This window comes from Patella vulgata, chromosome 3 (assembly GCF_932274485.2).
Source record: "Patella vulgata chromosome 3, xgPatVulg1.2, whole genome shotgun sequence".
Lineage (NCBI taxonomy): Eukaryota > Metazoa > Mollusca > Gastropoda > Patellidae > Patella > Patella vulgata.
Window position 1 is genome coordinate 62,629,159 of NC_065881.2, and position 18,775 is coordinate 62,647,933.

Consider the following 18,775-nt stretch of genomic DNA (forward strand, 5'->3'; position numbering starts at 1 on the left):
AAAAGATATTGATATCCAAATTAAAATTTGAAATGTTGTATATGATTTAAGACCTGGGATCTTACAAAGCATTGGGAGCTTAAAGCTAATCGCCTTTTCCATTCACTTGATTTGATAGTACTTTTGTTGTTTAATACTTGTAATGTCTGTGTGTTTTGTGTCCTGACCACGGATTTGTTTTATTAATTTCCGTTTGTTTAAATGTCTTGAAAATCTATAAAGAATTGGTGTATGCATCTTTAGCAGTAAACTCATTTCAAACTTTGTTTTAAATTTACAATCAGTGTGTTAATTTAAGCCAAAGCCAATTTTGTGAAAGTTTTAAGAAATGAACATTTTTATTGCTGTGTTTTGGGGCTCTGGCATACTTGGTAATGGTCATATTTACTATGGTAAAATAAAGCTTGGTCAAATGACTATGATTCACTTACACCAGGATTCATCTTTAAACTTACGTATTTGTAATATGCATATTATTCTTGCTCTCAGATTCTCTCCAGCTTGCATATTCTGCTTATTTCCACATTAACTATTTGTCAATTATTTCTTAAAAATAAAAGGATTCAAGGATTTGTCTTTTTCACTTCAATGTAATAGTTATACATCAAAAATATATTTAAACTAAATTTTTTTTTTTTTTATCAGATTCTTATATGAGTATATTATTAAACAAATATAGAATATTAGTCCACAAGTAATACAAAAATTAATGTAACTGACACCATTAACTATGTTTTTTGTTAAATATTGATGAAATTGAAAATATTTATGATCCAAGGTAGGTAACTTGGTGAGAAATCAATAAATAACCATTAGGATTCTATTCTTGGTACCCATCAGCATTCCCCACCTTACCCAATTCTTCCGAAGTTTTGTTAGTCACTTGTAGTAGCTTTTGGTACATATATACGTATATATCTCATGCAATTTGTTGCATAGACTCTATTTCTTTCAGTCAACCATTAAATAGTTTGGCAGTAAATGTAGAATTAATTGTTTTGTTCATGCATGTAAATTTTAAAAGCTACATATTGCTGATCGTTTGGCTGTAAATTTGTTATTTTGACTTGTGTGTTATTTATCTGTTCATATTTAAAGTTTATTTTCTTGTTTCATGTTAAATTCTGTCTTTTTTTTTGGGCTAAATCTTAAATAATCTTTTTATAGAAGTAAAGATTTGTTTGCTTGGTTTTAGACTAAAAGTGTTTTATTTAATAAGTTTTTATACCATGAATAATTTTTAGAATAGTTAAAACATATTTTTGTTTTCCAAATTTATTCTATTTTGCTCATTTGCAACTAATTTAATTACCTCCCTTGTCATGATATCAGAGGGCACCATGCACATACCCAGCCTGGCCCAGGCCGCGACGGCACCATTGTCCGCGGTCGCCTCTCACCCTAACCTTGCTGCACTCTTTAAACAAGGTAGGTTCAACAAAAACATACACATTTAGATTGATTATTAATTAGTTAAAATGAACATTTTATTACTGTTGTCTCTATCTAGTTGATCTTTAAACTTGCTCTATATAACCTTGCTATAGATTTTCTTTTCTTATGTTTAGACAATAGTTTGTTTTTACTGGACAGCATTCATTCTAGGTATACATTTAGACTCTGGAATGGAATGGTGTCCAACATTTTTGCCAACAGTATATTTTAATCATATTTACACTAATACATAGTTTTTGAACCCTGCCTTTCAAAGAAAGCAGGTGACTATTGAAATGGGTCTGTCCGTCACACTTTTTGGGACACAATAACTTGGTGTAGGTGTTTATTTGATGGGGTTTGAAGATGAGCCTTTTCTGCTTAGCGTAAGGGTAGACAATCAATTTGATTGGTTGATGCTTTGGGACACAATGCCTTTGGTTCTAATTGAGTGAGAGTGAGGAAACTCGGTTTATAGTTTCATCACATCAATACCTTGACTAAGTTCGATAATGTGCATTTTCGGCTCAGGGTAAGCAGAGCGATAAGCAGTTTGATTGGTCGAGACACTGGAGCTCGACAACTTCGATCAAGGGTGATAGTGGTGACACGTTGTGTAGAGTTTCATTACATCAATACATGTACCTTACTTAACAAAGTTCAATGCTGAACATTTTCTGCTTAGGCAAAGTAAAGACTGGTCGAGACTTTCGAACACAATATATCTTTTCTTCTAATTGAGGTAGAATGTTCAAACTTGGTGTAGGTGTCTATTAGGTGAATGCCTTGACATAGTTGATCATGTGCGTTTTCTACTTAGGCTAAGCAAAGGTAAGCAATTTGATTGTTTGAGACTTTGGAACACAATAACTTTGGTTCTAATTGGGTGATAGCAATGAAACTCAGAGTATAGATTCATTATATCAATAACTTACTAAGTTTGATGATGATAATTTTCTGCTTAGACTAAGTAGCAATAACCAACTTGATTGGTCAAGACTTTGGAACATAACTCTGCATTTAATTGAATGTTTAAACTTAAAGATACATTATGGGAGATAAGATAAAGAGATGGCAGTTCTCGCTATAATAGTTAAAAACTAGATAGTGTAAAGGTAATTTGCTGAAAATTTCAGTCAAATTGATCCATTATGAGCCGAGAAAGAAGCGGGTGAAATTTTTGCATAGTCTCGGTCATCATTACTAAAATCATATAAACAGCATAGTCTCGATTATCCACTTTTTTTGATTTAATTATCAGTGGCCGTTAGCGGCATATAGGAATCTAATCCAGCCAACATCGAAGGCTAGCCTTGACATCGAGAGTTTATTATGGTCTGGATAAGTTAATTAATGTCTAATTGATAATTTAGATAACATTTCAGGCCTAAAGAAAGACTTGTAATAGTAGATTTTGCTCTTGCATAATGCATGTTTAATATAGATGTTCATTAGGTGAATGTGTTGACTGAGTTCAATGATTAACATTTCCCCGCTAAGGTTAAGCAATTTCATAAGTTTGATTGTGAACATTTTATGCTCAGACTAATTATAGATAATCAGTTTGATTGCTCAGTAGTTTTGAAAAAGATAAATGTGTAATCAATTAATATGTGTCATCTATTTATTTTCGGTTTTCGGCGGGGGTCTCACTGTCAGCTTGTTTTGGTTTTTTTTACTGTGTAAGGTGTACAATGTATGATATGAGAATTACTCCTGAAACAGATGTGGTCCCATGTACTCTTTATGAAATTCAAACTAAAAATTCATGTAGGTGATATGACATTCATTATTGTATAAGAAGCTTTGAAATTTGGATTACCTGTGACTGAGCAGTTTAGAAAGTACTAGGTAGATGGCACAGTTTAGATAATGCTGTTTTATTTTCAAGTAAAATCGAACAATCATGTAGTTAGAGAACAAATGTGTCTCCCTCTTTAAATTTTAATTGTTTCATCCAAGAGGCTATATATGGCAGTAAGTACTACTGTAAATTGGCAAAGCAGATGATCAATAGTAAAGATTGAACGCTCTTCCACATTGCTAGCCTTCCAGTGCTAAAAAAACTATATGTATTAGTTTGCAGTTCTCCTTTATTGAACATACAGCCATGAACTGTAAAATGATTGCTTTTAAAGATTTAATGAACGGAAGTCATATCATTATTTTCTTTTAATTTTACCAATCCAATGTAGTATAAATATGTGTGCCTAGTTAAGATTTCAGTTTTGAACACAAACATTGTAATACCGTGGGTGGGAGGTTTGATGGCTTAGTGGTTAGCACGTGTGCGCTGTATCATTAAGTCTGTCATTGAGTCAACTGGCGTGGTTTCGAATCCCTGGTTGTATGTGACAAGGAGTAGAGTCGCCTGTCCAACCTCGTGGGTTTCTCTGGGTCCTCCGGGTTTCCTCCCACTGCTAAAGACCCCTACGCGCAAGCGAATTATGGAAATAAAATTGAACCATATGTTAGTCCCGAAATGACCTAGTTTGTGTCGAGTGGACGTTAAACCCCATTTCTCTCTCTCTCTTGCAATACCGTGAAACTGGGCTACTTATAACATTTTTTTTTTTTCATTTATTAATGATTGCTAAGCTATTATATATTTTTAATTACTATAATTCATGGGGAATATAATTTTCCATTGTTTTTTTAAATTTGGGTGTTTAATCTTGCCTTGCCAGTGGGGGGTAATTTTGAATGACACAAAAAAAGTTAGGCGTTCAATCTTGCCTCGCCAGTGGGGTTACTTTGAACAGTTCATAAAATTGCATTCGATAAATTGATGTAAATTTAATAAATTTATCAAAATACAACAGTAAATTCATTCGTTATAGATAATCAAATGCAAGAAACATAACAAATATTGTGAATAATTGTCTTTGGGGAGAAGCTGAACATGTTCTAAGTTGCCCCATGGTGAACCTTATCAATAATCAGCATTCTGCGACCTTGTTCCACCTTTGCCAAAAATCTGGTTTGAAGTATTTGGGTCATGAGAGGCTGAAACCTATAGATATTCAGCATTTCACAACCTTCTGCACCAGACTTAACAACATACCCTTTTACAACATCCTTGTGAACATGATAGATGCTACTTTTTAATGGATTTCTTGCAAGACTGGTGTGAATCATTGGACTCCTGTAATGAGAGGATGAATCCTATTGTTATTGAGCTTTCTGCAGCCTTCTTTTCCAGAGTTATTCCCTCTTTTCCAAATACAATATGAACACGATAGAGGCTACAGATTTAATAATGAATTTGTTAAGAATTGAGTTTATAAGGGGATTTATTTTCAAGCTTGTGAACAAGCTTGTGATTTTTTACTTAAAGGATTCTTTATCCATGTAAAATTTGCTCATCATCCAAGTTTTCATTTAGGATAAGTTGCTATCTAGTATGGCTATAGTTTGTTTGAGATATAGCTGGATATAGTTATCAATGTAACATAACTGCTGGTTGGTTTTTGTTTTGTTGCTTTGTTAACTATGCTCAACAATATAATGCTGGAAATGATTTTTATTTTGCAATAGATAAGGCATATTATCATATGTTAAGTTTTGATATTAAAAATCATTATTATATCTTGTGTCTTCATAGTTTCTGCTATGCTTGTTAATGAAAAATCTGTTAAACAGGCATTATGCAAGAACTAAATCTGCGTATTGCAACTCTTTCTTTAGGCCATAAATGTTACATAACATGACAAGACCATAATTAACTCAGAGGCCATTGGTTGTCTCTGATATTAAGAAGATTAGAACGGTTCAGCCATTTAATGATTCAATTTAAAAATGGAGAAGCGAGGCTAAGCTTCGAACAACCAGTACAGTGGTTACAAACACAATCAATGCATACATCTTGTCAAACCTTCAAAGCTTAATTATCTTCGCTCAGAATAAAGTAATTTGAATGACATTTTCAATATATTCATTTTGCATTATCTATTTTTGAACTATTATAGCAAGAATGGCTAGCTCTTTATCTAAATCTTACATAATGTATCATTAATTTAGTTCATTGGTGTTGGTACAGATTCTGCCATGGACCTTATAATATATTATAAGGTCCATGATTATGCACAACACATGTTTTTATGTTCAACACAAATACAATGTACATAATTTTTTAACTATTATAGCAAGAACGGCTAGCTCTTTATCTAAATCTTACATAATGTATCTTTAATTTAGTTCATTGTTGTTGGGGGGGGGGGGGGGGTTAAACCCTATTTCTCTCTCTCTCTCTCATTGTTGTTGGTACAAATTATGCCATGGACCATGATTATGCACAACAAATGTTTTTATGTTCAACACAAATACAATGTATATAATTTTAATATGGTTCAACATCTTTCATTTGGTTAGAAAGTTTGATTAAATTTGATGCGTTGGTTTGCTTGTAGGTATCTTGTCTATATTTTTCTCCACCAAATAGGCTATGTCTATCAGACCTGATTGATATTGAGTTATAGTTCCACTGTTGACAATTAAGACAAAAATGGAATTAAAATTAGTAAATAAACTGACTTCTGCTTAATATTGTTAATTAGTTGAGGTTTTAATTTAATTATTAATTAATAGCCATGGTTAAAGGGAAGAGATCTAATAGTTGGTCAGATTCCTATGATGATTTCCGTATATTTGAAGAAGAAATAGAACAAGGAGTCGACCAAGAACAGTTACAGTATGAAAAAGATAGCAAGTAAGTTGACTCACGATAGTAATAAGATATTGAACAGTCTATATCAAATTGATGGGTCTTATTAGGAAAGAGCAACTTCACTAGCTGATTGGATTTAGAACTTCCTCAAGACGTTTATTTTATGTAACATAATTTTATGAATCTGCATAGCAGGGGACTATTAAAATGGGTTTGTCTGTCTGTTCGTCCGTCACACTTTTTGGAACATAATAACTCTCCTTCTAATTGAGCTTGAATGTTCAAACTTGGTGTAGGTGGTTATTAGGTCGATGGCTTGATGGAGTTCGAAGATGAGCATTTCCTGCTTTGGGTAAGCAGAGATGAGCAATTTGATTGGATGATGCTTTGGGACACAATAACTTTAGTTCTGATTAAGTGAGAGTGATATATAGTTTCATTACATCAATAGCTTGATTAAGTTCGATAATGAACATTTTTTGCTCAGGGTAAGCAGAGCGATAAGCAATTTGATTGGTCAAGACGTTGGAACATAACAACTCTGCTTTTAATTGAGGTAGAATGTGTAAACTTGATGTTGATGTTGATTAGGTGCATGTCTTGACCGAGTTCAATGATTAACATTTCCCGCTAAAGCTAAGCCATTTCTTTGACTTTGATTCTATCTGATAGAGAGTGATGAAACTTAAGTGTGTCGTTGATAATCTGTTTGATTGCTCGATACTTTTGAAAAAGATAAACATGCAATTAATTGATATGTGTCATCTATTTATTTCGAGATTTCGGCGGGGGACATCAGTCTCACTGTTGGCTTGTTATAATCTAACTATTGTTTTTTATGTATTATTACAGAATGTTAAATCCAGATAAAGCAGGTTTATATGATCAGTATAAAATAGCTTATGCTAATATTCTGTATAAGTGGGGTCTTATTAACCAATCAGCTTTAATTATGAAATTCATCTCTTTTCCTGTACAACCTGAGAGAACTTGTGGTAACTATTGTCAGTTCATATCTGTCAAATAACAGTTTACCATTATTGTTGGTTTGTCATTCAGTGGGTCTGTTTGTCCAGGGCATAACACTGAGGCATTGATCTAGAATGATGATCCATGTGTGCAGTGTGCACCGGACATTTTGATAGCTAATCAAGCTCCTAAATGTGTTGACTGATTCGAATAAAACTTTCACATGCGCATAGATCTCACATAGTGCTCATTCTTTTGTCATATGACAACTTGATTAGATCAATGGTTAATGGTCATATAGTGTATTTTTCGTGAAAACGACCTCCGTCTCTCACAAAATACATCTCCTCTTACAGTTTTGACATGGCCATCTAACTTTGACGTGATTTTCTACCGAAGGGGCTTAACAATTGCTAGGAAACTGATTTTTGAATCTTGTCTTTATTTCCTATTAACTTGAGTAGGCCTATATTTTGGAAGTTTCAGTTGACTTAATGGATTTGAACCCAAATTTCACAGGATATAGTACACGATGAATGCTAGAACTTTTGTACAAAGAATCTAGCAGTCAAAGGTCAAGTTACTGTGATTCTTATGAAAAATACGATAATCTTTGTTACTAAGGTGTATAATATAGCAGCAAACAATCCAAGCTGAAACCTTTTAACTGTTTCAGCCTGTGGGCTTGTATTAATAAGTTGTCTATCTTTGGTTCGGATCTTTTGATCAGGAGAAATTGTATACATTTGTACTTTCAAGGTGTACTAAATTCTAGAATCTCAAGGCCTGACAGTTAAATGATTGTGGTAAGGAGTATACGGTATATATGTAATTAAGTGTCTGTGTAGTTTTGTAAATATAATATTCCTGTTTACTTTCAGATTTCCTGATTAAATGTTCTAGCTGTAATCAAACAACAGACACACCACAATGCACCAATAATCATATAGCTTTAAAATGTTCTATATGTAGAACTGGTGTTAGAGGTAAGCACTCTTTAATACTGATATTTGAATAAGTTTAATTTTATGTGGATAAACATTACAAGAAAGAGTACAGTGAATAATTGATGGATATTTTATCGGTACTTTCTAGTTCAGATTCAGTGTGCCATTTGTCTCCTCGAAAGCATTTTAACATCTGTTCTAAATCCACATGGTTCAAATCAGATTCAGTTCACAATCAAGCACCTCAATGTTGAATGTTATATGTAATTACTAACATCGGTTTAATTCAATTACAGGTGCATCTAATTTCTGTCTGGCATGTGGTCATGGAGGTCACACTAAACATATATTAGATTGGTTTGAAAAAGAAACCGAATGTCCAACTGGTTGTGGATGTAATTGTTTGAGTAAAAATCCAATGATATTTGGATGGTAGCTAATCTGTGATTAAATAAAAGTGTTGGTGATTTGTTTAAGAATATTAAGTATAATATCAATATTGACTAAAAAAGTTAAATTTGTTATCTGTGATAATAGAGATTAAAAGTGCCAAGATTATGTTGAAGAAAGGGTTGTTTCAGAGTTTGCCTAAAGAATGTTTTATCTTTTCTTTTCCGATATCTTTTTGAGGTTGAGGAAGAGATTTGTGTTATCTTTAGAACCTATATTATTAATGAGTGAATATCATACATACATTGTCATAAACATTCTGAGAAAAACTGATCAATGTACCCAAGAGATTCTGCCACTTTCCATAGAGATGTGAAAGTTTACAACTTTGGAAGGTTAAAAGTATTCTACCCTTTTATATCTAGGGTTAGCCAAGTTTTTAACATGTGGTAAAACCATGGTAAATACCAGTATAAACTAGGGAGTTTTTCCTACCTTTTCATGGTGAAACAACAGATTGATGAAAATAAGCTTCCAAATCTCCCACTGAAGAAATTGTTATATGCAAAATATATCACAGGCTAATGCAGATAGGTTAAGACTTGCAAAAAAAAAAAAAATTGCCACAAATTTTTTGAATAGACTTAAAAAAGACAAAATGTTATTAAAATCCTATTTAATAGAAATCCAAACCAAAATACAAAATTACACACAATTCTTAAAAAATTGTATTAAAATTACTTTGAATTACATTACCTCATTGGTAGTCAATTTTTGGTAATGGCCCGATGGCAAAGCTTATGTTATCATGTATTACAGTTACTGAAATAGTTCAATGGGAGCCATTTTAATCTACCATAAATTTCCATAGGATATCTGTTTTTACTGTGTATTACTTGCTGGATACTGAATAATATTAGTTACCATCTGTAACTAAAGTTACAATATATTTAAATGTCAGTCCAGGTTGTTTGAATGCCTGTGTTATTGTTGAATTGTTTATTTGTTATATTATGTTTGTCATATGTTACATACCAATAAAATATTTGTAATATTGTTTACACATTTACTTCTACAGTAATATAGCATCCAAACTGTTTTCCCCTTTAAATAATCTTTTACAGCAGTAACAATCTTAAAGGGACTATCCCGATTTGAACAGAGTCTTAAAAATAAAAGTCCAAGTTCGTATGAAATTTAAGCGCCACAATATAGAGGAATGGCATATTTACCTTGTCTCAAAATTTCAGCTCAAAATATTGACATGTCTGGACGTGAATGTCAAAAATGCTTATCCGGACACGTAACCCTTTTAAGATTTCTGGTCAATTTTTTCGTTAGGTGGCCTAATAATCTATCGCCGTTCCTTTAGAAGTCTATACAGTGAATGACCCATGTGTCGTACTGGATAACAACAGGTAAATTTCACCTACACATTGTTTTTATAAAATAAAAGTCTGGTTTTATCCAGACACTGCATAATACAGCTTGGGACACCGGTCTCCATTTCCAGATGAAGACTGACGGGTGTAATTTTAACACAAAATTAAGCAGTTTTATTCTCCAAAATATTATCGGGATTGGCCCTTTAAATACATCCATTTGCTGTATTGGCTATAGGGAAGAATGTTAACAAAACAATATGTGCACTAATGTGCGGTGTTACTCACCTTACAAAAGCACTACAAGCCAGAGTTTTATTTCCCCCCTATAAATGCACCACAAGCCTGAATTACCAATATTCACCACAGAAATGAAATTAAACATTTGAGCTAACGAAGACAGGTTCCCTTTTTACCGCAAATGCTTTACAAGCATTGTATGGCCAATGACTACAATGATGCAAATTTAATAAGCAAAAATGCAGCATAGTTAATTAGTATTTATACCACTGAGATGGTGACTTTTGTCCCTGAGGCTGAGGTTACCTTAAGTAGTAACAGGTGTTTTGCACAAGGTATGCCTAGTCTTTTCAGCACAACTGATACCACTTTATATTTAGGTACTTTGTATAGCTAACAAAGGTTTGTTATACTTTTGTATCCATATAAGCCAGAGTGAACAAGATCTTTTTGTCCCCAGCCTTTCGAAGAAAGCAGGGGACTATTAAAATGGGTTCGTCTGTCCGTCCGTCCGTCTGTCCGTCACACTTTTTGTCACACTTGGTGTATATATATAGTTTCATTACATCAATACCTTGACTAATTTCGATAATGAGCATATTCTGCTCAGGGTAAGCAGAGTGATAAGCAATTTGATTGGAAGATGAGGATTTTCTGCTTATGATAAGCAGAGATAAGCAATCTAATTGGTTGATACTTTGGGGCACGATAACTTTGGTTATAATGAAGTGAGAGCGATGAAACTCTAAATATAGATTCATTATATCATTACCTTGACTAAGTTCGATGGTGAGAATTTTCTGCTTAGGCTAAGGAGCAATAAGCAATTTAATTCGTCAAGACTTTGGAACATAACAATTCTGCTTTTAATTGAGGTAGAACGTTTAAACTTGATGTAGATGTTCATTAGGTGAATGTCTTGACTGAGTTCAATGATTAACATTTCGAGCTGAAGCTAAGCAGAGCTAATCAATCTTGATTCTATCTGATAGAGAGTGATGAAACTTAGTGTATAGTTTGATTGCTCGATACTTTGAAAAAAATGAATTACGATTAATTAATATGTGTCATCTATTTATTTTGGAATTTCGGTGGGGGACATTAGCCTCACTGTTGGCTTGTTAAATCTTGCTTTGGTTAGCCATTAGGAGGAATGTAGAAAGTTTCTACACAATAGAATATATTTTATTCCATCTTCAACAGCTTGTTAGTTAAATACTGTCTACACATAATACAATCGTCATTTAATGATTTAATTAACTTCGTCGAAAATCCTAGAAATGTAATTTGAATGAAGTTTTCGTTATCTATTTTAAAACTATTATAGCAAGAATGGCCAGTTCTTTATCTAAATCTTACATAATGCATCTTTAAGAGAAAATCCATGAATGAAATAAAAACACTGAACTTACAAAATATGAAATTTATATTTAAAAATGGAATAATGAAAAATTGAAGTTTATGGTTTTACATCGATTTATGAATTTTAATATATCTTGAAAATCCCACTATATCTTCACGATTATCAATAAATATAAATTCGTTATTTCACACACACATTTATACTTCATAGAGCTTTTCATTCCAAAAATCACAAAATATTATATTTTTCTGGAATTCTTGTACGCAGCAACACAAATGGCTCACTTTTACATGATTTATAACTGATATTATATGCAGTGATGGTGACCAACACAGTCACTCTAACCTGTTATATTTACATGTCCACTACAGCAATAATAAATCTTATCAAGCTACACCTCCTCTTGTAGCTGTAGCTCTTTGTCTAACTTCCTGATAAGATGGGTGTACCATACGATGTCTACCCCTTGGAGTTGGATCATATACAATAGAATCACTGAATGTATCCGTACTGAAAAACAAGAAATGTGTCAATTTGGAAAAGAATAAAGTTATGTCTCCTACAACAGAAAAAAGGACTAAAATGTCATGTATTATCAAATTATCAATTATTTTTTAGAGACAACAGGATATCTCTCTATATACTTTCCGGATTGCAAAATTTATACGGTCATGTTTTAAGCCAATCATATTAGCCCATTCTGATTCGCTCTGATATAAAATATAAATTAAACCAAACGAAGAATTGTTTTGACAAATAATTATTTATAGAAATTCATTCTTGGTGTGATTTAAAATAAAGGTGAACAAAAACCCCAAAATTGTCAATGAGAAGGACTTTTTCTTCTTCGATTGTCATGCTTCACATGATGATGTCATTGAATTCTGTGAAGTTTGTGCTTGATTTATGGATCCAAAATGGCCATAAATATTCACTGACAGTAGTGGTTCTATGATATGCAAATTAGGACAAATATCTTGATTATTCATTTGATTAATATATTGAGAAACTTAATTCAGTAATATGATAAATTAAATGATATACTGGATCAATTTGAAAAAATCCCAAGTTCAAAATAATTTCAAATGAACTATACCAATCATAGGTGGTATTATTCACCTTGTTTCTACATTCATTTGTTACATGAATGATTAATCTGTTTGAATGAATGATACTTACTAGTAAAACTGGTAGAAAACACAATAATATACTAACAGAGCAAATAATATTAATAATGTCATCACTACATATAGAGCTATTTTACCATCAGGTGTCTGAAATATAGTGCATATTAATTGAAAATATAGCTTGCCAGGCAAAGTAAGGAAGAAGATAAATCGGTAAAGAAACAAAACAACAGTGAGGCTGATGTCTCCAGCCGAAATCCTAAAATAAATAGATAGATGACACATATTAATTGCACATTTATCTTTTTCAAAAGTATCGAGCAATCAAACTGATTATCTATTCTTAGTCTTAGCATAAAATGTTCACGATCAAACTCTGGCAAGGTTTTGAAGTACCTGGTAGTGAAAGTATACACTAAGTTTCATCACTCTCCATCAGTTAGAATCAAAGTTATCTTATCCCAAAGCATCGACCAATGAAATTGCTTAGCTTTAGCCAGAAATGTTAATCATTGAACTCAGTCAAGACATTCACCTAATGAACATCTACATCAAGTTTAAACATTCTACCTCAATTAAAAGCAGAGTTGTCATGTTCCAATCTTGACCAATCAAATGCTCATCATCGAACTTAGTCAAGGCATTGATGTGATGAAACTATACACCAAGTTTTACCACTCTCACTTAATTAAAACCAAAGTTATCGAGTCCCAAAGCCTCAACCAATCAAATTGCTTATCTCTGCTTACCCTAAGCAGAAAATGCTCATCTTGGAACTCCACCAAGGTATTCACCTAATAAACACCTACACCAAGTTTGAACATTCTATCTCAATTAAAAGGAGAGTTATTGTGTCCCAAAAAGTGGGATGGACAGACAGATCTACATGTATTTTAATAGTCCCCTGCTTTCTTCGAAAGCCGGGGGATAATTTAGTGTAGATGGACAATGGCGACAACAATGTACGACCACATTAACATGGGTGTACATGTTGGAATCGTATATTGAAATAATCCTAGATTTATATTTTAAGTCCAAAATAGGAGATAATTCTGAAAACACTAACAGAGAAGCCATTACTTTCAAACAGTAAGTACAGGAGTACCAGTACTATGAATTTAATCATTACTGAGAGTCTTTTTTATGTTATAAATTTAAGAATATTAAATCAATTGTGTTTGGAGTGGACACCAAACTTACCTCTTTTTTAGGAATTTCCCAGAATTTATTACATGTAAGATATGAACAAACAGCATCTTGTAATAAATCTGAAAATATAGAAATGTAGAGTGTTGTTTAGCCAACTCTGCATTTTCTAAGATTTAATGACACAAACATTGCATATTTGGGTACGATGTTATTTTTATTATAACTATAATATTAACAACAAGTTCTTCCACCATATTTCCAGAATAAACTAATGACACTCATTAATTACTTTCACTTGCTCATCATCAATCTTAGGTATTGATCATGTAATATGTAATGAAACATAACACTATGTTTCATCACTTTTCACTCAATTACAATCAAAGTTATTGTGTTCTAGATGTTGAAAAATAAAATTGCTTGTTGCTGCTTAACCTCATTATCAAACTTAGTCATGGTATTTGTGTAATGAATCTGTACACCAAGTTTCATCATTCTAGCTCAATTAGTAGCAATGTTATTGTATTCTAATATCTTGACCAATCAAATTGCTTATTTCTGCTAAGTCTTAGCAGAAAAGGCTCATTATCCAACTCGGTCAATTAATTTACCTAATGAACAGCTGCACCCAGTTTAAACATTCCACCTCAATTAGAAGCAGAGTTATTGTGTACAGAAAGGTGTACCCGATGAATGAACCCATTTTAACATTCCCCTGCTTGCCAGAAAGGCAGGGTCCAATAAATTAAAAAAACGTGTAATCAACAAACCTCTAAAATGTTTTGTTTCATTAACTGTAATATATTTAGGTATACAGTCTTCCATTAATTTCTATAATAAATACATATTCATATAAAACCAGTATATGGCTTATTGCATATTAAAGTCCCTGATAGTCATTTGAGGGAATTTGATATGATCACTCAAGTCGTCGCTTTGTCGACAACCAAGGAAATCAAATCACCTATCAAAATGATCAGTTTTGGTTATTTTTCTCTTGTGACATAACATACAACAGGTTTCTCACAATGTTCTTACAGATAAGTTATAAGTTGCTCGGGTACGTTAAATTAGGCCTAACTTACTTATTGAAATTAAGTTTGCAATTCAGGCACTAATTAAACATGTAAACTGCAAATTTTATTTTGTTAGACTATTGTAAGAAAATAAACATGTCGAATACATAAGGTAGGCCTAGTGAACTGTTCAACCTATATAGCAATATACTCAATAATAATAATATAGGACTAGGATTCATAGATGGTAATTAGAATGAGCGTATTTTTTCCAGTACCCGTAGCAAGAAAACGAAGGGTGACAGCCTATCACTCTCCTGGTCTTATTGGTTCTGGCATCTTGGTTGTTTGTTTGGTAATCTATTGCAGACGATATATAGCATAGGGTCATAACCAAATACATACATGTGTTACAGGGCCTGGGAAATGAGGAAAAACAAGTTTAGGGTCAGCGATTTGAGCTGACAAGATAAGGTAGGTAGGGTAACCATAAACATAGACATTTTTGTTTTGGCCTTATAAAGGATGTGCTGCCATTTTAAAACATGTTATATACTATATTGGCTCACAGGTTGAGTAAAAGAAGTATATAAAAAAACTAAATTCAAATTGTTTGAATCTTGATATGGATGTATTTTTTTTATATGTATAACTGACCTGCTGAGCAGAGGGATGCAAAAATTTCTTTTCGGCTGAAGCCCTAGTCTTTCAGCCGTACTTAAAATCTACCAAACCTGTTAAAAACCTAAATTCTACTTTTCCGACAGCCCAAAAAAGTTTGAAAATTGTAATGCTATGAGAACCATACAGGTAGATAAATAAATGAAGAATATACAGATATTGCTAATTGATCAGGACAATATTTTAAAATCTTGTGGCTGTTCTAATCCATTTAAATCTCAGCTATCCAATGGTCTAGAGGGTTGATTATTGCCTATTGGTTTGTCATGTGAATAAATGTTTAATAGTTTATGTAACATTTGAAGCCAAAATAAAGACATCTTTAGCTCTTACATGATGCATCTGTAAATAACCTTTGAACTTACATTACATTCCTCTAATATTTCTTTCATATCATCCTCCATACACAGAGCAAAATCCCAATAATCTGGTTTTCTTACACCTGCTATAATATCACATCTAAATACTTCACAATAATCTGCTAAACATACAATATTCTCCTACAAAACAAAAACTATTATAATATTCCAATTGAAATTAATGGCCATAATTAACTACTAATACAAAAACTTCTTCAAATATCCAAACTGAAATTACTGATAATGGACATAATTAACTACAAATACAAAAACTTTTTCAAATATGCAAACTGAAATTACTGGTAATGGCCATAATTAAGATATTTTCATACACTTCCAGAGGTGGGTGGTATTTTAGACTTCATTATTTACATCTTAGACTTGTTGCAAGCATGTAGACATGGAAGTATATTCATTTAAAATGCCTTTCAAGGCCGTTTTTCTTTTGATGATTTTACTTCCATTACAACCTGGTACAATGTTCAAAAAACAGGAACTGATGAGTTTTGTGACTAATCAAAAGTGTTAGCTCACTGCCACACAGTTGGACAGGCAAGGAAGAATCATTTTAAAGCCAATCTGATTAGATACAGAAACTAATAAGAAGAGCAGGCGAGCTATGATTATAGTTATGTATTATTATGTACTGTTCCCATTTCATGGCAGACCCTTGTTGAACTACTTGCAGTCTTTTTCCCGAAATTATTTATATACCACAAAAAGAAAAACAACCAAGTAATTTTTTCAAATATGTCTTGCATGCATTTGGTAATTCAGAGAGGTTATTTCGGTGCTAACATATGGACATGGTATATTCTTATTTCAATGATTTGCTTGTGCACTGGGATCTTTAGAAGTCGGCGGTACCCAGAGAAAACCTATGAGTCCCCGCTCCTGGTCACGTACAGACACGGAATCAAACACGTGACTTACAAACAATGAATGCATTAAACCACTCAGCCACCCAACCCCTACATGGTAAATCAAGGAACTTACTTTTGCTACTATTTCATTCATATGACGATTATCAAAATGTTTATCCACAAATTCTTCGCCAACAAAGGCCTTGCCACAATAATTACAGGTCCATTTACTCATTGATTCCATAATTTTATTATCTTCTTGTATTCTATACATATCTCTATGTGGGTGTAATGGACATGATATTGGCAGTTCTGCATCCAGTAATTCAAAAGGTAGCACCATTTTCTAAAAGGGAGAGAAACATACTCTTACAAATTTTGCTTTTAGTTTATCCATTCTTTCAAACATTAGGTGTCATTATTTGCTAGGCAATGAAGCATACTCCCACAAGTAGCTAGAGTAGCTATAGTATCGAGGTGGCAGTATAAAATGTAAGTTACAAATTGGTGTTACTTTGGAAATTATGAGAAAGTTTGAACAAAACAACATAAGAAGTTGAGACGCATAACAATAACAAAACCTAAACTAAATTCCTGCCTCCAATGCCAGTCCATAAACGATAGAGGTACATATTATTGACCACTGAGCAGTATGGTCTACTCAAATATCACAGATGTACTAATCATATTTTCAGGTATGGAACCGTACTGATATACTTACAGAATTAATTACATTTCTGACAATTCTAGATTTCTGCCTACTGCATCTATTATTGGCTTCAAGTGGCCTAATCACCACCTACAAATAGAAAGTTTAATCTTAGTTTACATTTTATAAAACAATACCGCCATACTGGTATGTAGTTCATTGTAAAGAAACTATGGGTAAATAAAAACTAATTCATCTTCCACAAGTCCAATACCGGTATATTTTGCAAATCAATAGGAATGTAGCCTACCTCTCTTTACTATACAATAACAATGTATTGCTATAATTCCATAACGTTGTAAAATGATATAATAACCTCTTCTCTAACAGAAATTTTAAAACATTTGAATTGTTCAAAGCAGCTGGGGGCAGTCAGCCAGCTGTATTCCCCTGAGCGTGTCCGGGTAAGAGTCCCTGTCTCTCGATTGAAGGGTCCGGGGTAGTTCTCTCCCCCTGTGCATAAGAAATTTTTTTGAAAATGTGACAATAATCTTTCCCCCCCCCTCCCTTGCCCATACTATAGAATCTGGGCAGGGAAAGTAAATCAGTAGTAATAAAATTCTGAATATAATTCTCTTGTCCATCTATACTTAAAGGAGCTAATAAATCGCTAGTATTTGGGACCTACAAATTGACACAAATGGGTCTTAACGTATATATATGATAATGTAATATGATGAATGTATAAAAACTGATTTACATTCAATCGTTTCCGTTTTTACTCTAATTTCAAAGCATGTTTCGCGAAAAACGCCAGAAGTCTCAATCAAATGGCAATCTCTGCGTCTGGTTATTCCAGTCTACACCGATTATTTATTGGCATGCTCTCCAGATAAGAATATGGGGTCACTGTTTGACATGACTTGTGGAAATGTCTAACCTCGTTCTTCGATTCGCGTGCTACAAATTGCGCTGAAACGCAATAGTAAAATGTTTATTCTGTCTTAAATATTGGACATCCGAAGCCCATCTTTTCCCGGTAAGATCACAACACCATCAATGAATATAAACAATTGACATAATGACAAATAATTCATTCGTGTTTTCAATGTCGAAGGTTTTGGATGATATTGAGTTAGAGGCTATATGCTTACCAAAAATAAAAATGCAATATAATACATATTAATAGATTGACCTATATCTATAACTAAATCATTATTTAATTTATAAAGACACACATTTTGCAGCTTATGAAAAGCACACCCTAAAGAAGCCTTTGTTGATCGTGGCCCATTCAGATATTAAATGGAGTTCACTTCCCTTGATTAAGCTGTTTCGGTGATTTAAGGGAGGCAAATCCATTTAGGTACTAAAGTTCTAAATATAGTTGTCGCCCTTTTACAATAAATTCTGGGATATCGTACATGATCATCGCGCACAATAGTTTATAAATTGCATGTCAAACGTACAACTTGATGCTGTAACAACGGTGGATTGTGGCTAAAATTATTCTGAAGGGTTAGGGTTAGAATTGTGGGTA

The 18,775-nt window shown here is 32.9% G+C and overlaps 2 protein-coding genes across 11 annotated transcripts in view; one reads left to right on the forward strand and one right to left on the reverse strand.

The window, feature by feature from the left end:
* Positions 1-9,467, forward strand: part of LOC126814483 (GATOR complex protein WDR59) — a 70,830-nt gene extending 61,363 nt beyond the window's left edge. For 4 of the 9 annotated variants that reach the window (XM_050539632.2, XM_050539633.2, XM_050539639.2 and 1 more), the window contains 5 exons: positions 1,333-1,428; positions 6,022-6,142; positions 6,953-7,095; positions 7,951-8,055; positions 8,313-9,065. In XM_050539632.2, coding sequence (XP_050395589.2) covers positions 1,333-1,428; positions 6,022-6,142; positions 6,953-7,095; positions 7,951-8,055; positions 8,313-8,452 — 605 coding nt within the window. In that variant the 3' untranslated portion in view covers positions 8,453-9,065. Of the gene's footprint in view, positions 1-1,332; positions 1,429-6,021; positions 6,143-6,952; positions 7,096-7,950; positions 8,056-8,312 lie in introns of all 9 variants that reach the window. The other 5 variants (XR_007677622.2, XM_050539635.2, XM_050539636.2 and 2 more) reach the window with 3 other exon arrangements.
* A 1,969-nt stretch (positions 9,468-11,436) lies between these two features.
* LOC126814495 (uncharacterized) lies at positions 11,437-18,577 on the reverse strand. 2 transcript variants are annotated; one of them, XM_050539668.2, is made up of 8 exons: positions 18,390-18,577; positions 17,308-17,385; positions 16,720-16,932; positions 15,730-15,864; positions 14,438-14,498; positions 13,719-13,786; positions 12,571-12,665; positions 11,437-11,901 (listed from the first exon to the last, which is right to left on the reverse strand). In XM_050539668.2, exons 1-8 carry the CDS (start codon positions 18,414-18,416, stop codon positions 11,778-11,780), a joined length of 801 nt encoding a protein of 266 aa, XP_050395625.1. In that variant the 5' UTR covers positions 18,417-18,577; the 3' UTR covers positions 11,437-11,777. The 2 variants fall into 2 exon arrangements, with proteins under 2 accessions (XP_050395625.1, XP_050395626.1); XM_050539669.2 differs by having other exon boundaries at positions 18,474-18,574.
* Positions 18,578-18,775: the final 198 nt, after the last annotated feature.

Excerpts from the sequence above, each read along its gene's own strand:
- LOC126814495 (XM_050539668.2), bottom strand. The coding sequence starts at position 18,416 with ATGTATTATATTGCATTTTTATTTTTG. Across the intron at positions 17,386-18,389 it reads ATATTGCATTTTTATTTTTG|GTGGTGATTAGGCCACTTGA; the intron begins GTAAGCATATAG and ends TTCTATTTGTAG. Across the intron at positions 14,499-15,729 it reads AAATATTAGAGGAATGTAAT|AAATTAATGGAAGACTGTAT; the intron begins GTAAGTTCAAAG and ends TATTTATTATAG.